This window comes from Haliotis rufescens, unplaced genomic scaffold, assembly GCF_023055435.1.
Source record: "Haliotis rufescens isolate VD_foot unplaced genomic scaffold, xgHalRufe1.0.p SCAF_12, whole genome shotgun sequence".
Classification (NCBI taxonomy): Eukaryota; Metazoa; Mollusca; class Gastropoda; order Lepetellida; family Haliotidae; genus Haliotis; species Haliotis rufescens.
In genome coordinates, this window is record NW_025963802.1 from 26641872 (window position 1) to 26666810 (window position 24939).

Genomic DNA, 24939 nt, shown 5'->3' on the forward strand with positions numbered 1-24939 from the left:
TCTTTGGCAATAGAGTCAAAGTGATTGTAAACAATCAATGATCACACACAGTCAGCAATCTATGTAAGATTCAAGGCATCATGTAAACCTCAATACAATATCCACTTTTTGTTATAAGTGCTAAGCTTATTATTAGTTTTTGCTGACAGATATTCCAAATAGATAGCATCTTTTAATACTTGTTTAAAAACGTCCAATGAGGGTTTCCTTTTCGTTAAACTAGAAATAAAAATGTGTCTCTTAGCTAACATAATAATATGATTATTTGCAGGTTTTGCACTTATTTCACCAAAACATAAATTAAATCTTGTAAAAAGCATATGATTATTTCCCACAGAATTCAGGAAAGCCTCCAAGTTTTGCCAGAATTCGAACACATATTCACAGTCATAAAATACATGCATCAAGTTTTCTTTCTCTATCTTACAAAATTCACATAAATCATCATCGACATGTTTCATTTTATAAAGTTCTTTTTTTGTATATATCATTCTATGCAGAAATCTAAATTGAAAATCTATCGATTTTACGTCTCTAATGTCTTTTCTAAAAGAGACAAAAATATTAGCCCAATCTAAACATTCACCAAATTTAATTTTCCATTTCTTACATATTTTAGGTTGTGAGTCAGAAAAAATAAGTTTATCATAAAAGGGTCTTGAACCTTTTTTACAAATCAATAAGTCCTGATAACAAGGAAGAATATACACGTCAAAGTATAAATCTACATCAAAATGTTTTTTAATTGCTGTTTTCCATGCTTGGGGAATAATTGAAATAAGCTGAACATAATGCAAAAAGGTCCCTTTAATATTGTATCTTTCTTTTAGAATTTCAAATGGAAAAAATCTATTTCCCTGACAAATATGTTTTAGGGACCAAATACCCTTAATATACCAATCTTTTATGAAAAACTTTGGGGAATTTAAGTAGTGGTTTAACCATAATGGTTGATTCATAATGTTTCCAATAAGAGAAAGGTCTAATTCATATTTTCCAAAATATTCACACCAAGCTTTAATAACATCGTTCCAATAAGGGTTAGAAACTTTTGTGTAAATAAAAGCATTTGAACCTAATCTTAGTAAATCTTTTACTGGAATGTCATATTGCTGACATTTCTGATGTTTAATACATTTACTTAAAAAGGAGATTTTTAGAAATTTCACAAAAGTTTTAATATCAGGCATTCTTAGTCCCCCATTTTTATATTCTCTCTTAATATTTTCTCTTTTTATTTTCTCTGTTTTTCCGTTCCAAAGAAAATCAAAAAATATTTGATCTAATTTCTTAATAAAAGCATCGGGCGGATTTGGGAATGCCGTGAATATGTGAACTAGCTGTGATAAAGCAAGTGTTTTGATAACTGTAATTTTCCCAATTAATGTTAAATGCCTTTTTCTCCAGTTTGCTAAAAGTTTAGTGATATTTTCTAATCTTTTACAGGTATTGATTACCCATAAATCCTTTAATTCCGGGTTAAGAATAATACCTAGAACTTCAAAGTCTCCAGTGTGCCACTCCAAGTTGAGCTGATCACATATTTTTAATCTACTCCCAGTGAGGGCGCCTATCCGTAAAGCCTTTGTTTTATCCATATTAATTTTCAACCCTGACATTTGGTAAAAATCGTTAAGTGTTTTAATTACAGCATTAAGACATTCCGGAGTACCCTCTAAGAATAATTCAGTGTTATCTGCATATTGACCAAGTTTATGTTCTTTTCCATGCATCTCTATACCTCTAATGTTTGTATTCTCTCTAATAAGTATGCTTAGGATTTCAGCTACTAGAATAAAAAGATATGGGGAAATGGGATCACCTTGTCTACATCCTCTTTCATTTTCAAAGAAAGAAGAAAGATGGCCATTTTGTATGACACAGGATGAACTATTGTTTATAAGCATATTTACCCAATCAACAATATAGGATCCAAAACCAAATTTTTTAAGTACGTCTATTATGAATGATTTGGAAATTGTATCAAAGGCTTTCTCAAAATCTATAAGAAGAAGCCCTGTTTTATTTTGTTCTTTTAGATGAAATATGATATCATATAATAATCTTATATTTTCTGCTATGCATCTTCCTGGTATAAAGCCAGTTTGATTTTCATCAATTAGGGAAGGGAGAGTTTTCTTTATTCTATTTGCAATACATGCACTCTTTATTTTGTATAATACATTAAGGAGAGTTATAGGTCGCCAGTTTTTAAGTAAAGTTCTATCCTTTTTACCTTTGGGAATACAGGTGATGATACCTCTGTTTACTGTTATTGTTAATTTCCTATTACTAAAAGATTCATTAATGTTTCTGAAGATCCAAGGGCCTAATTCCTTACCCAAAAATTAAAAAAATTCTATGCTAAAACCATCAAGACCTGGACTCTTGTTATTTTTCATATCCATGACAACTCTATTAATTTCTTCTTGAGTGATTTCTTGTTCTATACTATCTCTTAAATTCAAATCAAGTTTAGGAGTTTTGATATCTTTTAAAAAACTATCAAGGTTATCGTTTTCAAAATTTGGATTAGTATATAATTTTGATAGAAATGTTTTTGTTGCTCTAGTATCTGGTTTCCATCTGTAATCGTATTACCTGAATCATCTACTAGTTTATGTATCAGCTTATTTGTAAAATTTCTTTTCTCTAAATGGCAAAAATAACTGGTTGGTTTCTCTCCTTCATCATACCATCTTAGTCTGCTTCTAATTTCTTGAGCTCTTACTTCTTCCTCTTTTAATTTTTATATTTCTAATTTAAGCTTGGAAAGTTGGGCGAATTTATTTTCATTTACATGTTGAAAATCATTTCTTATTTGATCTTCTACCTGGTTTATATCTTTTTCAAGTCATTGTATTTTATTCTTTTTTTTTCTCTTCAAATAAGTTGATATTGAAATTGAATTCCCTCTAACTTTCATCAAAAAGGTTTGGAATACAATTGTTGCTGGGTATTTTAATTTTAAAAGCTCCACTGGAACATTATCCTGATCATTACAGGCATATTCAAGTTTAACTTCTTCAAGTGTTTTTTTAAACATATCACAAAATTCCTTATTATATAACAAAGAGGAATTGAATTTCCAGTAACCCTTCCCTTTTTCTTTGTTTACAGATGTGGATAAAGAGATGGCTGAATGATCCGATTTGTAGCCTTCTGATATATTTGCATCTAGTGTAATATTACTTACATTTTCTGATATTAAAAAGAAGTCTAGTCTACCTTGTTGTCGCGGGTTCTTTTTCCACCAGGTATATTTATTAAAAGTAGGGTTCAGTTCTCTCCAAATATCATGAAGATTATATCTCTCCATATTTTCTATAATAAAATTTCGTGCTTTAGGGTTTTTGATATGTTTATAATTTTCAAGATCTATGTTTGGAACTATTACCAAATTCCAATCACCACATATAACCCAAGAGTCATTTTCAAATTCTAGCATATCTGTAAATAATTAATAACAGCTTCAGATATATGAGTATTGTTCCTTTATGTGGATATCTGTAGATACATTCTTTGAACAAGGTAACTGCCTGATATTATACATATAACTTTTGTTGGTTGTAATTACAATATTTTCATTTTATTTTCATTCATTTGCTGTAGCAAGAACCTGGGAGGCCTTAACAGTGAAATTGTTCCATTCTCAAAATTTATCCAGCAATAGCAATCAGTTGTTCCAAAGTGCCATGCTTATGGTTATTATCCCCCGCCGGGCCAGAATGGCCGAAGGGGGATTATGTCGTGGCGCAGTCCGTCCGTCCGTCTGTCCGTCCCACAGAGGGTACTAAGTTTGTGAAATCAACTCCTCCTACAGTTTCCAGAGAATATCCCTGACACTCTACACACAAGATGTCGACATGTTGATGATACGCATATCGCAGTCCCGTTTCGTTTCGACTAATTTTGACAGAGTTACTGCCCCTGTTTTACGGAGCTTCATTTGCCTTATTGTGAGAGAGGGTACTAAGCTTGTGAAATCAACTCCTCCTACAGTTTCCAGAGAATATCCCTGACACTCTACACACAAGATGTTGACATGTTGATGATACGCATATCGCAGTCCCGTTTCATTTCGACTAATTTTGACAGAGTTACTGCCCCTGTTTTACGGAGCTTCATTTGACTCGTTAAAAAAATTGATGCGGGGGATGTTGTGCTCTCAGAGCACTCTTGTTATTATTTTACATACATATAGTAAAAGCTGCAACTAGAATAACTTGATGTTGGACTATTTTATATCTGATAAAATAGTAGTTTCAGATACTATTCATCTGATCATTGCATCAAAATTCTTTGAAGTTATATTTATTGTGTATTATTTAACTGAATCACCAGTAGATTGGTAGAAAATGTGCATATATACAGCTGATTGCCATTTCTGGCTTAGTTCACGAGAAAATAGACACAGTAATCTTTATTTCTGCATATAAAACAATGCCTAGCAGAACAGAAAATACAATTTCAATGGTAAATCATCATGTTTTGTGATAATTTATTTCAAATTTTTTTTATCAAGTTTGTTATCACCTGTTCGTTTACCTGAATTCTCCGAAGGGATACTATATATATTTTATTGTACATAACATGATGTAGACCGGCCGATAGGTTCACCCTTTCAAGTCATATATAGTATGCATTAATCAACAACAAAAATATGTCAGTTTGTCTGCAGCTCTTTTTTGTATACCTTTGTTATGGTATATGGCTTCTCATTCTTCGATACTCCGATAGGTGTCGCTGCGCCAGCGCAAAGAGAATAGTGTCTAACACAAGTCAAACCAGTCAGAATTATAGTCCATAATAATTGTCCAGGCAAAATAAGGTTTCACTTGGAACAAATTGCAACAGAATTTATTTCACCACAATGCATTTCTACAAGGTCCCAAGAACAACATATTAAAAGTCCCAAGCAATCCCAGTTTGGGAAATTTGTATAATTAGCATAATCCAATATGGCCACCAATTATTAATATATCTTCCATATTTCAGATGAGGTTCAATGTTTAGATGAAATAAAGCATGTGTTGTATTGCGAAATAGTCACATTATGTTTCTAAAAAGATATTCACAACTACTGAATGTTTTCAGCTATTGACAAATCTGTAAAAATTCAAGATGGCCACCAACTTCTAGATGGCCGACAAGTTTCCTAAATGTGTGTTTACACTGTTAAATGTTTTAAGTTTAAAACAGTGTCCTAGGACTTATATGCATATAACTTGGCACACTAACTCACTGTAGTATAGTTTTAGATAGAAACACCATCACCAGAGCCCTCTGGTGGCCCAAAATGCCAAGACGCTGCCAAGAGATTGATGGCTAGACATAGAATATCAATTTACTGTTGGTCTCTGATGACATAGTTGAGTGATTTAAACTTCTAAATTGGGGTAAATGTACCCAAGGCTGCACAAAGAATACTCAGTCATTTGTATAAATCCAATATCACCATCGAATATTAATATTTATCTCTTAAATAACATGTTTTGGCAAGTTTAAATTTCAATGTTGATTGTTATTGTCTGAATCAACAAAGCTGCGGTAAATCACTTTCATACAAAAGTGTACCAGTCGTGGATGTTGATTGTGGAAACGTTACCTGATTGGACTATCGATATGTGCAATAGTCCAATCATATAATTATTTCGCACAGGAAAGTGGGCTTGATATGGCAAGACTTTGATAAGAAGGCTAGTGGACGCTCTTGTCTCGGGAAGATGGGGCTGAGACAGGTAACTCGGGTAGGATGGGTCCTGAGTAGGACCCGGGTACCCACAGGACTACCTGAACCCTCTGGTGAGCCATTTGATACATTGTGTGATCACAATCACAATAATGGTTACACAGGTTGCTTATGTTCACATTTTTTTCTGACTTTTATATGTTTGAGTTAAGGTGTAACTTCAATCAACTTCAGTGTATCCATGATGGGATCATTTTATACTAAATCTTTTTGCCAGGGTTCCGGTAAAACAATTACCATTTGAACATTTTGTACCCAACTTGAGACTTAACACAGGTACCAAGGTAGGGTCCACTCTGGTAATAGGTGGTCGTGTACCCGGGTAGTAAATTTAGACTCATCCCAGCCCTTGTTTCTATACATGATATAATCTATCTCGTCATGCTAAATGGATATATATCTGGAAAATCTCGAAGTGTTGCTATTTCTGTTAATCCTACAAAAATAACATTGCATACACTGCTGAGGTGTTTGAAACAAACTTTGATCATGACAACGTGAATACCTTATTCGACGTAATAAGCGCCCCGCTCTAATAAGCGCCCACGGCGATATTTGCTAATATATTGGCTAGTGAACAATCCCAATTAGCACCCTTCCGATTGATCAATGTACACAAGACCTATTTGTTCGTGTATAATACGCACTCGTGTGTTATATGCACCCTTAATTATGGGCAATTAAATTCTGGAATATATATATCTGTCGTGTAGGATACGCACATACTTTTCTTTTGTATCATTTCAGGCTGTCAGCATAAACTACGAAATGTACAATCTTTCAACTCTGTTTTTTTTCTCACCAAAATTATATTCTAATAAGAGCGCCCTATTTCTAATTTTGAGAGCGCCCCGGGCGCTTATTACGTCGAATACGGTAATCTAAATAACAAATAATGTCTGTACCGGTATTAGCTTTTTGTGACTAACATTCTGTTTGGGTACCATACACCAGTTGCTGCCCTTGGTTCTATTCCAATCAATGAATATGTCAGGCATCTTCAATGGTATTACTAGTCAGGTATAAGTAGACATAAGCCCGTTTTAGCCGTTTGGTTAAAAAATTGTTTGGGGAATGAATTTGCCTGTGATTTTTATTGCCTATTAGTTCTGGTGTACGATTCATACTTGGAAAAGACAAATTAACTTCAATTCACAAAACATAATCAATAGCAAACCTGTCGGTGCCCTTGCTTGGATAATACCATTTCCTGTTTTAGCCAATGACTGATTTGAGTGCGTACACAGCATCGATAGGTTTGCATTACAACAAATGTTATTCAACTCACCTAAAAAGGGAAAATTCCACATTATCAATCCATCATCTACTGCCTACTTTAGTTGGTTATTCCATGGATGTTCTGAACACTTTTATTAATCCATCAGCTGTAGTCTTGTTCAAATATACCTATGTTCGGCACAGTCTTTCACTAACTCTAATAAAAAAGTAATATCATACCAATCTTCATCTTACTTCTCAATATTGCTGGAGATGTCGAGCAAAATCCTGGCTGTGTTTCAGTAAACTCGCACAAAAAGGAAATATCCATATTTCACTTAAATGTAAGAAGTCTCCGATGTAAACTACCTTGTATCTCTGAGCAAATCTCTGAATATGACATTGTATGTTTTACAGAGACACACCTTGATGATTCTGTAAACACAAATGACCTGAAAATAGACCTTTATCATTCTCCTTATAAGGAGGGATAGGAATTGTTTTGGTGGTGGTATTATTGTATATTTCTCGGCATTGTTGTACATTAAAACGTAGGAAAGATTTAGAATCATATAATAATGAAAATATGTTTTTCAAGGTTTTCTTGCCTCAGAGGAGAATAATATTATGTGCGTGGTAAAGACCGCCTAACCACCCTGTGTTGTATTGGGATCAACTAGAACACTCACTTGAAACTGCTCTAGATTATACGCCTTACGTTGTTCTACTCGGTGATATTAACAAAGATTTACTCAACTGCAACCTTCACCATCTGCACGATATTTTAGTTAGGAAGGGTTAACGTAATGTAATTAAGGAGCCGACACGCGTCACTCAGTATTCACAAACTCTGCTTGACCCTATTGTTATCAGTGCCGATTGTAATTGTATAGTGTCGAGTGTTGTCGACTTCAGCATGCATATCAGTGATCACAAGGGGGTTGTTGTTTCGCTAACGAACTGCATAGACAAAAAAAATACCTATATAAGAGAAGGTCTGATTTATAAAAATGGTGACTATGCTAAGTTAAATGAATTGATTGAATCAACTATTTGGAGGCACATGTTTAATAGCTGCGAGTCTATTAATGTAATATGTGATATTTTTCTGTCCACATTTAAAAACTATATAAGCTTATGCGTACCAAGCCGTGCTGTCACAATAAATACAGATACAACAGATAAACCATGGTTTGATAGTGAACTACAGAGAGAAATAAGAATAAGAGATGGGAAAATATCCCGATGAACATGCAATGAACGCAATTTATCTAAATATAGAAAACAAAGAAATATAGTAAATAGTTTGAAGAAAGCTGCACAGGAAAACCTTTCTTAACTTAGATGAATTATTATCTACACAAATCAAAGAAAATAGTTCTAATTATTGAAAACTTCTATGTCACTTGATCAAAGAGTCAGACGCCAGCACCGTGATCCCACCTCCGGTCACTTATAACACAGTACCTGAAGCATTTTCTGATTTTGATAAAGCTCAATGATTATTTTACATCAGTTTCCAATGTTGCTGATGAAGGTTAAACTATGTGATCACGAATAGGATTACCCCATTATAGAAGATCAAGAAATAACAGATCCCTACCAGTAAATAAAGCAAGCGGTCCAGACAGTCTGAATCATAGATTACTAAAAAATATATCCCTATTCAAAGCCAATCCTTTACGCTTGTTATTTAATTCATCTCTTGAACAAAGCACATTCCCATCACAGTGGAAACTTGCTAATGTAATGCCTTTGTACGAAAAGGGAGATAAATCCCACCCTTCCAACTACAGGCCTACTTCACTGTTATCTTGTCTTGGGAAATTATTTGAAAGACTTATTTTTAAAAGAATGTATAATTACTTTCTGGAGAATAAACTACTTTCCAAATATCAATCGGGATTCATGCCAAACAATTGTACTACATATCAACTACAATGTAATTGAAATTTACCATCATATTTGTAATTCGCTTGATGATCATAAATATTTTTGTATGATATTCTCTGATATTTCTTAGGCATTTGACAGGGTATGGCACAAAGGTATATTGCATAAACTTCAACAATGTGGTATAACTGGTAAATTATTAGCTTGGTGTCGTAGTTATCTGTCAGCTCGTTGCCAGAGAGTATTTATTAATGGTAGTTTATCAAGTAAGTGATACACTAAAGCTGGGGTCCCACAGGGTCTGTACTGGGGCCGTTCCTATTTCTAGTTTACATAAATGATATTACTGATCAGCTTCAAAATATTACTAGCTTATTCGCCGACGATACATGTATAGGAACTTCATCTATTGATATGGTCGTAATTGAAGACAGACTATATCAAGACCTTCTCTCTCTCCATCAGTGGGCAAGCACATGGCTTGTAAACTTTAATCCAACTAAGACAAAATACATGCTTTTTAGTCACAAACAGGTTCAGGATTATCCAACTACATGTATTTGTCATGCCTACAGTGCCATTGAACATGTAGAAACTCACAAACATCTGGGGTCATGTTATCTCAAGATACCAAATGGACGGCACATGTTTCAATTATGTACTTTTTGCCAGAACAAGTACATTTCAGAAATCATTTATAATAGACTCTTTAAAAAAATGGAATTCACAAAAATGTTATTAAATCTCCATATTATTTCAGTTATGGAAAACGTCAAATTAATATTATCCACACAAGACTTAGACATAGATGTAGCAATCTAAATAATGATTTATTTAGGGTTAATTTGTCAGACACTATTTCTTGCCTTTGCGGTTCCCCATGTGAAAATGCTTTTCACTATTTTCTTGAATGTAAAAAATATTCTTTAATAAGTCAATATTTGTTTATCATGTTTATCAACATTAGGAATATAGGGACTCAGACAAATTTAGAAACAATTCTTAGTGGTAACAAAAATCTATCCGAAGAACAAAATAACTAATTTTTAAATATGTCCATCAATTCATTGTAGAAACAAACAGATTTTAAATTGTATCTAATGTAGCAAAAGATTTATTTCATAGCTACTTCCAAACTATCTTGATTTTGCACGTTTAATACATGGTTGTTTCAATACAAAAAGTCATATTTTTATTTTTATTTTTTATTTTGTTTTTTTTGTGTTTTTTTTCTATTACATGTAGTTTTGGTATTGGTTATAACTTTGTTTTTGATGTAAAACAATAGAATTCAATGTTATTATAACAGCTTAGGTATATTCTTTATTACACGCCCTTCACATAAATTTAAGATGTCTACTAGTGTATTAACTACTGTGTTATTATATAAATATATCAAATCTCCTTCCCATTTGTACCATTGTTTACCAAAAATATATAAAAACAATAAATTTATCATATGCATACATGTGTATATGTATATGTGAGTGTATGTAGGTATATGTATTTGTGTGTAATACTGTATATATATGTGTGTGTGTGTGATATTATATTTTCTCATTACCTGTGGAGATTGATGTCGACTGACAGCGTCTCACCCTTGAAAGTCGTGTGTACATAAATACACTAGCCAACAACAAAAACACATGTCAGTCTGGCTGCACCTCTTTATTTTATATCCTTTGTTATGATATCCAGTCTCGGGTTGTAATGTCCTGCTAATACTTTTTTGCAAATGTCCTGTTGGCAAATTTTGAAATGTCCGGTTTGCGCTATTTCAAATTGGACATTTTGCAGTCACAATTAGCCAAGTCGGGCGCACAGACCGGTTTCAGGATGTGGAACTTCACACACTGCAAAAGACTTTCACATTTCAAGTACTATCACCTATAGCTACCTAAATGCATATATATATATAGCCTAATCAGTGATAATATGACTTACACATTGATAGATATGTAATTAAAATATATTTCATGTTTAAAAGTGTGGAATTCAGACATCAATCAGGACTCCAAAAAAAGGCCGTATCAACGTATGTACGGATGAAAATATGTACAATAAGGTGGGGGATAATGTATCAGGTACGCATCACAGCATACATGTACGGTCTAACATTCATTTCTATACATATTTCGCAAAAGTTATACTCTGATTTCAAGCAGCCCATTTTCTTGAGTATAGTGCACACTTTATTTTTCTAAAACACAGCTGTATAAAGGGAGTGCCAATTATACACGCCATAATGAGTTTTGATGGGTTTTTTTCCCCAACGCAAAGATATTACTGTGTGCACGTAACACTGGAAATACCATGTCAACAAATCTGTACAGAAGTACACAAATTAATCATGTAATAACACTGTCTGGTTACACAAAGTATTCACTGTATATCTTGACTAACGTTGGTAACCTATTAATTCAAAATTTAATTAAGTATTGTTTACATTAATTTTGCGAAATCGTGTGAGGAGTGATCACATAACTCAATGTGATTTACAGCAACCACGTCCAGATTACAGTTATTGACGTCTTGAAACAAACTTTAGTTGACAGAGAATGGATACATAATTATATCATGCCATACTTTGAGTCGTCAATATAGAGTTTTTCGGGCGAGCTAGGGAGCCTCGACAGTGACTTGTTATATTGTTCATATTTAAAAAATATCTGGCAATAGCGATCAGCTGCACCAAAGTTAATGCTATGCTTATGATTATTATTATTTGAATTATTTAATTATATAGTAAAGCTGCAACTAAAATAACATGATATTGGAATATATTATCCTGATAAAATAATAGTTTCAGGTACAATTCTTCTGAAAATTCTGTAAAGTTATGCTATTGGGTAATATTTTAACGGTGTCACCGGTAAATTGAGAGAAAATGTGTGTGTTGCTGAGTGCTGTTTCAAGCTTAGTTTACGAGAAAATACACCCAATAATCATAATCTCTTCACATGAAACATTGCCAAGTAGAACTGGAAATACAATTTAAACGGTAAATCATCATGTCAAGTGATATTTTATCTCAAATTTGCTCATAATACTTGACCTGTTTACACAAGACTGAGACCATGAACTCTTCTAAAATAAAATACAAATTTAATCATGTTAATCCATAAAATTCCATTCAGTAATCTAACCATACTCTTTAGTTTTGCCAGTACTCATATGTTAAAATACCGTATTCGACGCAATAAGCGCCCAGGGCGCTCTCAAAATTAGAAATAGGGGGCTCTTATTAGAATATTATTTGGGGGAAAAAAACAGAGTTGAAAGATAAATTTTGTGGTTTGTGCTGACAGCCTGAAATGTTTATATACGACAGATATATTTTTCCAGAATTTAATTGCCCATAATTGAGGGTGCATATTACACACGAGTGCGTATTATACACGAATAAATAGGCCTTGTGTACATTGATCAATCGGAAGGGATGCTAATTGGGATTGTTCACTAGCCAATATATTAGCAAATATCGCCGTGGGCGCTTATTAGAGCGGGGCGCTTATTACGTCGAATACGGTAATAAGGAGTACACACTCCAGATGCTGAAAAATGCTCTGGATCCCTGTCAACAATAACACTGTAAATACTGTAACAAAGCAACATGGAAGGACAGATCTGCTAATCCCACCGGTGGCCAACAAGTGGTTTACTATCACAAAATATATAGTTGTGGTCATGCCAAATGTACATGGAACATATATTTCAAGGCTTGACAATAGATGTATTATTTTTAAGGTGAAAACATCCAGCCACCAACGTTTATACAGATAGGTGAAGGCTGTACAGGTTAACCATCAATAATAAAGTTTGGACGTCTTTCATATAGAAACAAGATATATATTAAGCACAGCTCTTGCACACTTATATTTACATGAACAGCTATCTCCAGTCTGGAGCTTAGAGGGGAAAGAACAACCCTCCTGACATTGCACAGGGTATTTTTTTATTTGTGGTTTATAAGAACCAGCAGTAAATTCCAATCAACTGCTTCTTAATACAGATGTCCAGGTAAAAGACTGAGACACTACATCATGTGTGTGAAGCTTGCAGCCATGTGATATGTTTGTATATATTTGCAGTGACATGGTGAGAGCCTCTGCAGTGAGATGGACACAATGATATACTGGTGTGCAGTGCTGGTGGCTGGCTGGCTGCTACAGGGTTGCCACGGCCAGGGGACGCCACTCTCTGACCTGTGTACATTCATCAATGTCACTGTCCCCACTGCTACAGACCTAGGAGGAAATGTAAGCATGCCTGGATCCCACTGTCTTTAAAGTTACAATGTAACAATACTTGTAACAATACAAGCTTCCATTCATCTTATGCATGAGCAACACACAATCCATGAGGTAATCATCAGATGGTTGTCTCTTATAGCCTCCAGGGGATGCTGCAAATAGATTATTGGGAGGATCATTTGTGTAAACTAAGCAGGAGCCTTCAATCAACTGTAAAGTCATTGTCAAACAAATATATAATTTCAGTCCAAATTTAACAGTTGAAATATTGATGAAAGTTCAATATCATCAATACAACTATGATATCCCAGAAACAGTTTGAAGTAGAACTGAATACCCTGCATGATGTGGCTATAGTCAGTAGTATCATACACCAAGACCCATTAGACAGCATTACGTCAGCTTTCAGATTCTTACAAGTACAACCAGCGTTCTGTGTTTGAAGGAAGCAAAAAAATATTTTTTTTATAATTTAGTATAACATCCTTGTATATACATGTGAAGCATTGCCAATCCAAAGAGTCTCAACTGTTCACGCTCTGCATGGCATTGAAAAGCCTTTGACCTCTGCTTTTAAAGTCTCTCAAAATTCATTTTGGGCTCTGTAAACATCTTCTTTGAAAATGGCAGACTGAGGCAACTGAACTTGGGCATGTAATGTTCCTTCTTTTGATGACTTCATACGTTCAGATCAATAGAATTTTTTGTTAGCTTTTAGTTCTGAGTATTTATGCAGAAAATATTTAAATATCAATGCTGGCAGCAAGGTTTGTAAATATGCGATATTGATTGGACTATGCATAGACCTGTTAGTCCAGCCAAAATAGAACTCCATAATTGCGACCTAGTTCAGCAAGGGTGGAAACTCGACTTTTACAGTCAGTTTAGTCCTTTGCCTGAGGAAAATGCATAACACACACTTTAGTATAACACATACACCCAGTTCTTGAGTATCGGTCATAGAGGATAAAGTGTCTGTCTTTATCGCTGTTGACTACATGTCCAGGTGAGCTATAGTGCAGTGCCACTATTTTTGTGAAATCGCAAGGTTTCGCAAGGATTTGATAAATGGCAAGGATATATTGAGCATAATTCACTGATCACTTGTCAGGTAACCTGCCACATTCACAAATATTGCATTTTGCACAGCAAAGCATACCTGCTGTAAAAATCACTGTTCATCCAATAAACTTGGTGCGGTGGGCATGGCGCCGGCTGGACAGCACATCAATAACAACTAAGGCTGGGTTCTTGGCTGCTGCCTCTACAGCGGCAGTCCAAATCTTCCTGCCTGCTGTTTTCAGGGGGAAGGAGTACAAAGTTCCCATGGTTATCCCTGTCTGCCTTGCCATGGTGGAGGGCTGCAATGACACTAATTGCGTGCATCCTGTCCCATCGGCGCCATCCATACTGCTCCCTATTTTCATCAACAGTGCTCTTATTCCCCTTCATTACATTTACCGTCATACTAAAACTTTACCATACCACCATACACTAGCACTATAAAGGTCTGCATATGAGTCCATTGTTTCAGTGGGTTGTTATTCTTTGTAATGATACTGCACATGAGATGTGCTGAGGTTGGATGATTTGGTTCTGACGAGAAGGGTGTTGGCCTTGGTTTTGCATGATCACATAAAGTGCATCTTGTTCATAGCTGACGTGATATAAGTGGGTTGGCAACACCCCTCTCCGCAGGATTCCAGCCTTGAGCAGGGTGCTAACCTATACTTACACGGGGATCAGATAAATGTTATTGTCAGTTATAAGTATAGTATTGTTATGTGTGGTACCTATGTGGTGTTATGGTAATTTGTGCAGGTGATTAGAATGATGTGTATAAGTTATATTAATGGATGCCCCTGAATAAAAAATTATGTTTACTTGAAGTGGCGAGTTCTGTTGACTGTCAGAATCCTGGAAAAGTATTGGAATTTTAGTTTGAGTTTCCGAGGCCTAGAATAGTTGTGGAAAATATGTTATCGTTACAATGTTATGGAGAAGTCATGGAAATATGATACATTGTACTTGATACCAATGTTTCTGGAGCCTTTCTGGTATCTCAGTGAGCTAGCACTATAAATCGGCATCAGTCCGGACTAGTACAAGCAGCCACACAAACACATACACGTACATGCACGTCGCTATATAAGTGCAATAATCTTGGACGCGACGTTAAACCCCATTTCACCTCACCTCCATGTTATCGTGATTTCACACATCCCAATGTTGATATTTCAATTTGATTTTCATTGCTATATTATCATGGAAAGCTGGCATAATAGCCTACCCTGACATAGAAAAGTCATGGACGTTTGTCCAGCTAATAGTGTAGGAAGTTTCAATGAACCCTGGACACAGAGTTGTCTTGTTCCCCCTGACCATGGTGACAGACCTGACAATGGTGTTGTCCTGTAACCATGGTAACAGATCCGTGTGTATTGTACTGTTTCCAGAGAGCCCTGCTGGTGTCAGCCTCATCCATCAGTGCTGCAGGACAACTTGTTGGTGTGCCACAAGCTAACGGGATACAGTATGATATACACTTCAATTCTCAGAATGATACAATCTCTGTGCCCAATATTACTGTCCGACACACACTTGAAGTGAGTACAACATCTCAGCTTGTTTTCTAACATCTACTTGTATTGAATGCTGTTTCAATTTATTCAACTTGATCTTTGAAGCTTGGACCACGTTGTTACCAGCTTGCACTTGAACTGAAAGAGGGTCCTGATTGGGATGGTTATAATTATATAGTCACTATAAAGAAAGTTTAGGGCATTTAGTCAGTTGGAAGAAGGGTTAGTGCATGTGGGGAGCACCATTTGATTTCTTTTTTAAATCAATGTTTTTTTCAGAAATATACACAAAATGAATAGTTTGTTTTTTGGTGAGTGGTGAAAAAAATGAATAGTTTATTTTGTAGAAAATACCCAAATGTCAAATTGTTTACTTATCCTGCATCACTCCTCAATGCATTCACTGCTTACCTAACGACAACAAGAATGGTCTTGGGAGAAGAATTAAAGATGTTGTTGATTCAAATCCCACTTTTATATGGACCATTGCCTCTGTCATGTGACCTTGATGACAAGTCACCTTCATAACATCACTGCCTGTCGCGCTACAGCAAGTACGTGTCCAAGCAGAGCTTGTCAAATTGGATTAATTTAGACCTTCAGTTTTTGGCTATAATTCTAAAATTGATCTGCGATTGGTGATGTATTCCTTATACATTACTTATTGTCCGCCATATTCAATTTGTGTCACAATTGTTTGCCTGCCAAGGTTGTCTTATTGTTTACAATTCTCAGCTACATATGTATAACATATTTATGTGTTCTTAAATACTAGTAGCTTTGGCGTTACATTGAGTTGCGTATATACAAATCATTCAACTCGGTACAATATTTTTGCCGATGGATTATTTCAATTCTACGGCAGTCTTCCAGTCCCTCTTCATCAAAAAGTCTTTATTTGCTTAACTTATGCTTCGCATTGAACTAATTGTTGTGGGGAAAAAAATCTTACAAGGATCCTCATCCATGTTGTCTGGCATGCACAGAAATTTGTGCGCCAAACTCTAAATGTGTTTTTTTTGCGTAAATCTCTTTCCAACGAGTTTTATAACTTATAGGCAGGACGCTCACAAACATATTGTGCAGCAATCCCGTCGTGAGGCGATAAATATGTCACAATCACTGAACAGCGAGGGACATGGTTCGGTCATTAACACACAACCGTTATCTTGTGTAGGTAATATGATGGCCGTAACTGTCACTGCAGAAGTGCACTCTTGGTCGAAAACATCAAATCCAAAGGATTTGTTCAAAACCATTACTGACCCTAATATCCAGCCGCCTGAGCCATCTAGATCTGCGACGCCTGGGCCAGTGTCTCGATGATGGGGGGAGCGCAAACCCAAGCCACGATCCAACCAACACCAATGAGCATTTCCTCTCATACCTGACCCGAGCGCAGCCCCTGCCTACTACCCAAGTGCATCTACAATGACATCAGCCCAAGGGCTTTCAGCATACAATGCTACGCAGGCAACGCATGATCAGCTTAGCGCTGTGCCAACATATCCAGCGCAGCAGATGCACACTCAGGCGTCAACACAGTTCCAGAACTCTGATTGGATGCAAAACATACACTTAAGGTTCAGCATACCAGAGTTGCGTTTATAGAAACAGGAATTCAATGGGTATTAAAATCTTTATCAGCACTAGCATCGTCAACACGTGTAGTAGAGCAGGATCTGTCAGGGGATAGCCTTAACCGACATGATCATCTCCAAACTATAGTCGATTTTCAACAGCGTCAAATTGACCATATGAGAATTCACCATAAAGCTGCGTTGGGCAGAAATAACTGTTACACGTAGGCTTGGCTATCTAGCCCTATGTACTTGGGACTCAAGTTCAATGAACAGATTACAGACACGCAGGCCAAAGTTTCCAGTTATGCTCGGAATGAGACGGCGCTCAAGGCTTTGAAGCATGTTTCTCAAAGTTTATCCCAGCATTCGGGCAAGTCAGGCAATTATAGGCCTAGACGCGAGTCTCTCAAGGAAGGCCAGGCACAGGATTCCTTTTGTAGGAAAGAGCGTGGCAGAGGGAAACCTCAAGGTACTTATCAGCCCCGGCATGGTAAATACCACGATAGGGGAGGTGATAAGAGGGGTAAACACTGAGATGTTGGACAGTCGTCCCACTTGTGGATACCCCCTTAGGCGGGAGACAGAAACGGTTTGGGAAGAACTGGAGCATCCTCAAGGACAATTACATTCTCAACATACTACGTCACGGTTACCAACTAGACAAAGAGGTACTTCCACTGTCGACCACGGCTCCACTTCCTTGGAATTATCTAAGAAAGCAACGTCTGCTATTAAAGGCCAACATAACTTCCTTGGATTTATCCAAGAAAGCAACATCTGCTATTAAAGAGCAACAAAGACATTCTGTTGGGAAAGAGACCCGTAGAGATTGTACACACAGGCTTTTTATTCCCACATCTTCCTGGTACCCAAGGAGGACTCGGACAAGATGAGAATTATACACAATATCTCTGTGTTCAACAAGCGTTACCTGAAGCATCCACCCCTCTTCCGCCTCACCACGTTGAGACTACTCAGAACCAGCATAAAGGCGTTTTGATTCCTTGATCAGTCTCAACCTGCAGGATGCCTATCTGCATATACCTATCCATCCCTCCGACCGCAGGTTCCTCAGATTCCAGTTCAACTGGGTTCACTACCAATGGGCAGTACTCCCATTCGGCATTTCAGTGGCCCCGTGGCCATTTACACGAGTAATGAAGCCCATCGTTGTGCATCTACACATTTGGTTCGAGTCATACATAGACGACTGTCTCCCATGTCATCAACACACGCAGACATTTGTACACCACCAGGTTTTCACCAGACGGCTACTGTATCAACTGGGATGGATAATCAACAAGGCAAAGTCGGAGTTAACTCCATCCTATTGACTCCAGTTCATAGGAGGCCTGTTCCAAACAGACCGTGATCTCCTATCAGGGACAGATGGCACAAGCTTTTACGCCTCCCGTCACCTGCTCTTCATCAACCACGAACACTTCACCACTGGCAAGTGTTGCTAGGGTTACTCAACTCAGCCCAGGATCTAACCAGCAGAGGCCGATTACAACAACGCCCAATTCAACAATTCCTGAACCCTTACATCAGGCGTCAGGATCCACTCAAGGCCATCACTCTACCGGTTCAACTAAGGCCTTACCTCAATTGGTGGATGGTGGAGTCGAATGTCATAGGAGGAGTCTCTTTATCCGGGTTATCCCCGAATCTACACCTCCCTTCAGGGGTGGGGTGCTCACCTGCAAAGCCAGACAACCTCAGGGCTATGGTAAAGCGCTCATTGAAAGTGGAACATAAACAACTTGGAGTTGGAAGCGTTAAATTCTGGCCATTTCACATCAGTTACAGTCCGCCCAGGTCATCAAGGTCACAGGACAGCGGCGGTGGTCAGCAAAATTATGCTGTCCCTTCTATTGTCGTAAGGTAAGCAGTGAATGCATTAAGGAGAAATGCAGGATAAGTATACAAATATAAAAAATATTTAGATTTTACTAATGCGAATGGGTTTTTACATTTGTGGTACCATGTGATAGTGTTTTCCATCGTCAATGAAACCCATCAGGACCTTTTTCAAATAGCGCAACCTACCATATGATCTATTGTACTGTTACAGATCAGGGGACCGAGGCTGGTGTTTATCAGGACGGAGTTGGCCCATCATGACACCTCACCCTGGACAGATCTGTTTGATGTGACTCTGTTGGAGAAGGTTGGGCCAGGGATGCAGGCCATACTAGGCAATGGTTTTGTCCCAGGGGTTTTTCACCCAAACATCACTCACGTTGCTCGCAACTCTATCACCTGGAAGCACGCCCGTGTCCCAGGTAGGTCGGCATGGCAACCTGCAGAAGTCTGGATGCATCACATGATGGCTGGATACAACGTAACAAACCATCAGCAACATCTCAACAAACTATTCATTTATTTTTAAAGTTGTCAACAGTGATAATAATGTATATGTTACAGATTTTTCAAGGACTATTCATGGACAGTGATCATACAGCAAAATCTGTGTATCCAGACTGGGACTAATCCAAATTTCTGTCAATGCTGCTTTAATTTATCATCACATTAAAAGTACCTTTTCTGGATTCCGCAGAAATTAGGGCAGAAATAGAAGCTGCTTTTTTTTTTCAAGTTTGTCACAGGGCATGTTAGATTTGCCCTTTGGAATAAAAGTGTGCCAACTAGAAGAATATTTTTGATCCATCTTGAACGTTGGTGAATGTCATTAGTTAGATAATGAGCAGTTGTAATTTAGAAAGTTTGACCCCTTCCTGTTCATTAGGTTCATTATACACAGTGTTATTTTGTGAATCATGCTGCGCATTCAGCGAGTTCATATGTTCATCATTTTCTATGTGTTTGTCACATTTATTTGTATGATTTGTAAGTGTGCTGCTCATGCACTTTTATCTTATACATGTGCCATTAGGATTTTAACTGTGCCATTGGAACATACAAGGAATTTTAACCCTGTTGGGACTGGCAAAGTTTACAGCACCCTATGGATTGTTGACATGTGAGGAAACCCAGCTTCACATCCAACTGTGTGAAGTGAGTGGTGGAAGTGCCGGTGTTGGACGCTGACATTTTGGAGGACTTCAAAACTTGTTTACCTTCCATTATCGGTCTTAGACTGTCAGCCCCCACTGCAAGAGCTTCTTGACTACAAGATATGTTCAATACTCTATGTTTTACTGTAACTGTTGTATACGTGCACATCTTCGATCTTGAGTGGTCATGTTGCAGGACACCTAGAGACATAATGCTTGGTGGAAGCAGATTTCTATCTAATTCAAGACTTACTTGGAGGACCCACACAAGTCCGATTTAGACAGACTCCTCTGTAGCTACTTATGTCGGTCCTCACCAATTTCAAGTTTTAATTGTATTGTACAATGATATCCTAGATGTCAGTCACAGCCAGGCCTATGTTAACAAGACAATCACTGCTCTGAGTGGATCCGCTGTCTGGTCTTCTGTTTGCATTATACATTGAACAGCTCATCAAATGTGTTGCAGCCAACAGCAGCCTGCTCCTTGAGTACTTTGCGGAGCCAACAGGAGATCACGGTGAATTGCTCCCAAAAAGTTTCAGCTTCTATCCCAGTACTGTCACATTCTCTGATGTAAGTTGTTCATATTTGCATTGATATCAGGCATATTATGCAAATAAATTCATAGGAATGGCATCCCTGCTTGCTAAATCAGTGGATAGGCATCATTAACAGGCTACTGTTTCCTATTTTTTTTGTATCAAAATATTATATCAGATTGTTGAATTAATTGTTGATAACATTATTACATAATAAAGCAGTCAAGTACTATAAAAAGTGATTTGTTATAAACAGCTTTTTGTAGGATGGCATTATAATGGCCTCATCTCTTTGTACCTGCATCATCAGTGCGTACCTGTTACAAAACTAAACTGGTGTAACACTGGCTGGAGTGTCCTTAACTATTGTCTGTTGTCTATGTTCCACGAATCTGTGCTTTTATATCTGCAGTAGTAAGTGCCTTTTCTTTTGTGTTTTCAGACCAGCAACTTAGTGAGGGTTATTGAGACAAAGGCATGCATACTGAGGGTTGATCAAATGGATGAAAATGTAAGTGTGGGGACTGACTACTCAATTATCTGTTTTCCGTTTCTCGAGCCTGACTCCTAAACTGTTGAATATTTCTTGTTGAAACTTGCTACACAGATCAGTCTAGTGGTGAACTTGTGCCTTTTGATGATTTGGGATATTGAAAAATACTGAACTTTTTTTTTTCTTCACTCAACTGAAGGTATCCAATGACAGTGTAGCCAAACTCCATTTGTGAATTGCACCAGACCAGGGGGATGTGTCATCTCCTGATGACTCTTCCTTCAGTCAGAAACCACTGAACTCATGAAAGTGAAACTGCATAAGCTTGTATCCACCAATGATGTCACCCCAGTTTGTTCAAGAGGCTCAAATCTGATTTGAAGATGGTCGCCACAGCTACCAATGTAGGGCTATTACTCAAAATGGAATGAAAATTGATACATGTAGTTAGTAGTGGGGCCCTTTGTTTTGGCAAACTTTTAAATTTTGACCTTGATCTGACCTTTGCACTTCAAACACTTCTTGCGGCCATTACTTAATCGTACATCTTTGTACATTCATCCTACCTTGTGTAAACATATCGTTATCAGGTTTATTACCCATATGGTACTTTGTAAATGGGTAACATAACAAAATGTTATGATACATACCCAACGACCCCGACCGATGTCCCATTGTACTCAACAAGAAGAACAAAATCCTGCGCCCTACTATTTCTCCTGTTCTGAACACCCTTTCTATTTGGCTTCGCACACTAAGGGGGTTCCCCAGGGGATGGTGAGGCTTGGTTAAAGCATTTAAGCGAAAAAATAAACATGGAGTAATCTTAAAAAACATGGCCCAGCATGCAAACTTTTCCACCGACCGACGCCTGACTAACCATAGTGCGTGTAAGACCATGCTTCAGACACTCAATGATAATGACAACATCACACCTACATGTCATGCAAGTGTCTGGACACAAAAACATTGCTTCTGTCAACTCTTTGGCCACTGTGTCTGACAAACATCATCAAGAAATGAGCAAGATCCTCGTGTCACGCTCAATACCTGTGGTATCTTTGGCCAGTACATGTGTGCTTCCGGCCTTCGCCCAGATTCCCTCTACGACCAGTTGTGGACCTATCTCACATGTAAACAACACTCTAAGTCAAAGCACAATGGGAATCTTCCAATTTTGAAGTTGATGGCACTGTGTTTTCAGGTCCTGTATATGGTGGTGTTTTCCATATCAGCGTTGATTCGGGTCACACATATGATCGCAATGACCCGACAACGTGTTTGTCCCCAATCAAACAGCAACTTGTCTTCAGACGAAAATTAGCTGAGGAATAAACAGCAATGCCGTTCAAAAACTGTGTTTTGAATGTTCCCGTTAACTCTAGTTCATGTAGTTCTCATCTCATAGGTCTTCAGCAACACATGCTACCTGTGAAAGGCGACTATGATTGTTGTAGGAGGCGACTAACGGGATCGGGTGGTCACACTCTCTGACTTGGTTGATGCATGTCATCGTATCCCGATTGCGTGGATCAATGCTCATGTCAGTCACTGGATTGTCTGGTCCAGACTCAATTGTTTACAGACCGCCGTCATATAGCTGGAATATAGCTGAGTGTGGCGTTAAACAACAAACAAACAAAAAAACAACATAAACTTTATATGAAAAGGGAAGTTGTTTTGTATCCTATAAATATATAAAATGTATATCATGTATATTATCTTGATGCTCTTACTCAGTAGTCACCTGTTGAAGGGGCAATAAGTAGCTTAGAATGTCATGACAAAGAATAAAAGAAGTTTATGATAATAAGTGTCATGTACGCATACTGAGCCATTATTGTTCAGAATGTAAGGAGATTTTGTGTGGTTAGTAATGTTAGGAGTGGGGCTCAACACATGTTTCTGTTTTCACAGTATTTTCACACAGGACCTTGCTTCTAAATTCTCTCAAACTACATTTCCTCTCACTGTAAACATCATCTCCTCAGAAACCTCAAGACCAGGGAAGCTTAATTTCACTAGCTTGTTCCAACCAATGATGAAACACCATTACTCAGTCAGTTTTGTTCAAATGTAATGAAATGTGCTACATAGGTTGCTAGTAGTGGTGCTCAACATGTATATTCCGTTTTTTGCAGTAGTTTACATTTTGGCCTTTATTTGACCGTGCTTTTGTATTTTCCCAAAATCCTCCTTTGGTTCTGTTAACGTCACAGCTCTGCAATTGCCAGACTGAAGTAGCTGAACTTTGGCATGTATATGTTCCTCCTTGTGATTACATCATGTTTTGTTCATTAGAATTACGTTTTAGAATGCAGAAAATATGTGAATATTAGTGCTTACAGCAACTTTTGTTAAGCAGCAATCTTTGTTTACGTTTTAAACCGTTGACTGCATATCAAGGTGAGCCACAGTCCCAAGACACTATTTAATATTTTTTATGTTTCCAAGGCAACAAGTTGGATTTGGGTTCCAATGAGGGCAACACTCATATCTGTAAACTGTTTATATATGTATTTATATGCATGAGGCAGTTACTGCTCAAACTTGCTGTTGAGAAATCTTTGAAATTTTCACCTTTTGCTTTTCCATGGCAACAAGTTCAAATGTCGTTAAAGCTTTTCCTGTGCCAAATTCATAAACCTTTCGCCATATCTCCATGAAAATTGGCAAATTACTCAGGCTTGTTAGGACTGGTGCCTGTCGTCTTCACTGAAATTTATGACTAACTATTCACAACTGTTAATTTTGCATATGCCAGGATTCAGGTGTGTGATCCTTAGTTACCATTCAGTCATTGCTTCCACTTGTTGGGGAAGAATAACAAAATTTCAGCACTCAGCAGCCTTACCGCGGTGCATTGCTCTGATGAGAAGGTGGAGACCATGATACATGTCCACCGATGTTATACAGTTAACTGTTTGTCAGCTATATGAGTAAAACTTCATATTCCAAATGAAGGAACTGTTACAGTGTATAACACAAGGTGGTGAGCCTGGTGTCCTCCATGACACAATCAGTATTTACCAATTGCCACTGAGAGACCTGAAGGATGATCCAAGATCTGAATACCTTCAAGGCTAAACATTGTAAAAGACTCACCAAATGTGTGTTGTTCTTTCAAGACAATCGCCTGCACCAAGGCAGTTTTCGCCATGGCTGCAATGCATGACTATGGCTTTGAACTCATTGTATTGAACATCCTCCGTATTCATCAGATTTAGCACGTCAGATTTCAACCTCTTCCCAGCCTTGAAGAATGACGTGTCTTGCAATCGTTATGCAGATGATGTTGATGTCATTTCTGCTGTGGAGGACACCACCAGGAGGATCCAGGCACTCCAGCATTGCTGTAGAAGTGTGTTGAGCTCGATGTGGATTATGTTGAAAAAGATTAGCAACTTACTCCATCAATGCAGTCCTTTAGAGTTAGGCTCAGCACTTTTCAGTCACCCCTTGTACATCATTGGCACGTCCATCTTGAATTGGTGTGCCACCTAACACAATAGATTACTAGCAGACACTTCTGATTCAGAAGTTCTGAATAAGTCTTGTACTTAAACCTTCTTAGAACCCCATGATACCAAATAAGGTTATGTAAGC

At 37.4% G+C, this 24939-nt stretch overlaps 1 protein-coding gene across 2 annotated transcripts in view; it reads left to right on the top strand.

Moving 5' to 3' along the window:
- The window catches only part of LOC124115984 (limbin-like), a 72964-nt gene that overhangs the window by 2838 nt on the left and 45187 nt on the right, over positions 1-24939 (top strand). For both annotated transcript variants that reach the window (XM_046477184.2, XM_046477176.2), the window contains 5 exons: positions 12955-13122; positions 15573-15722; positions 19356-19566; positions 20768-20874; positions 21283-21351. In XM_046477184.2, the coding sequence (XP_046333140.2) occupies positions 12982-13122; positions 15573-15722; positions 19356-19566; positions 20768-20874; positions 21283-21351 (678 nt within the window). In that variant the 5' untranslated portion in view covers positions 12955-12981. The remainder of the gene's footprint in view (positions 1-12954; positions 13123-15572; positions 15723-19355; positions 19567-20767; positions 20875-21282; positions 21352-24939) is intronic.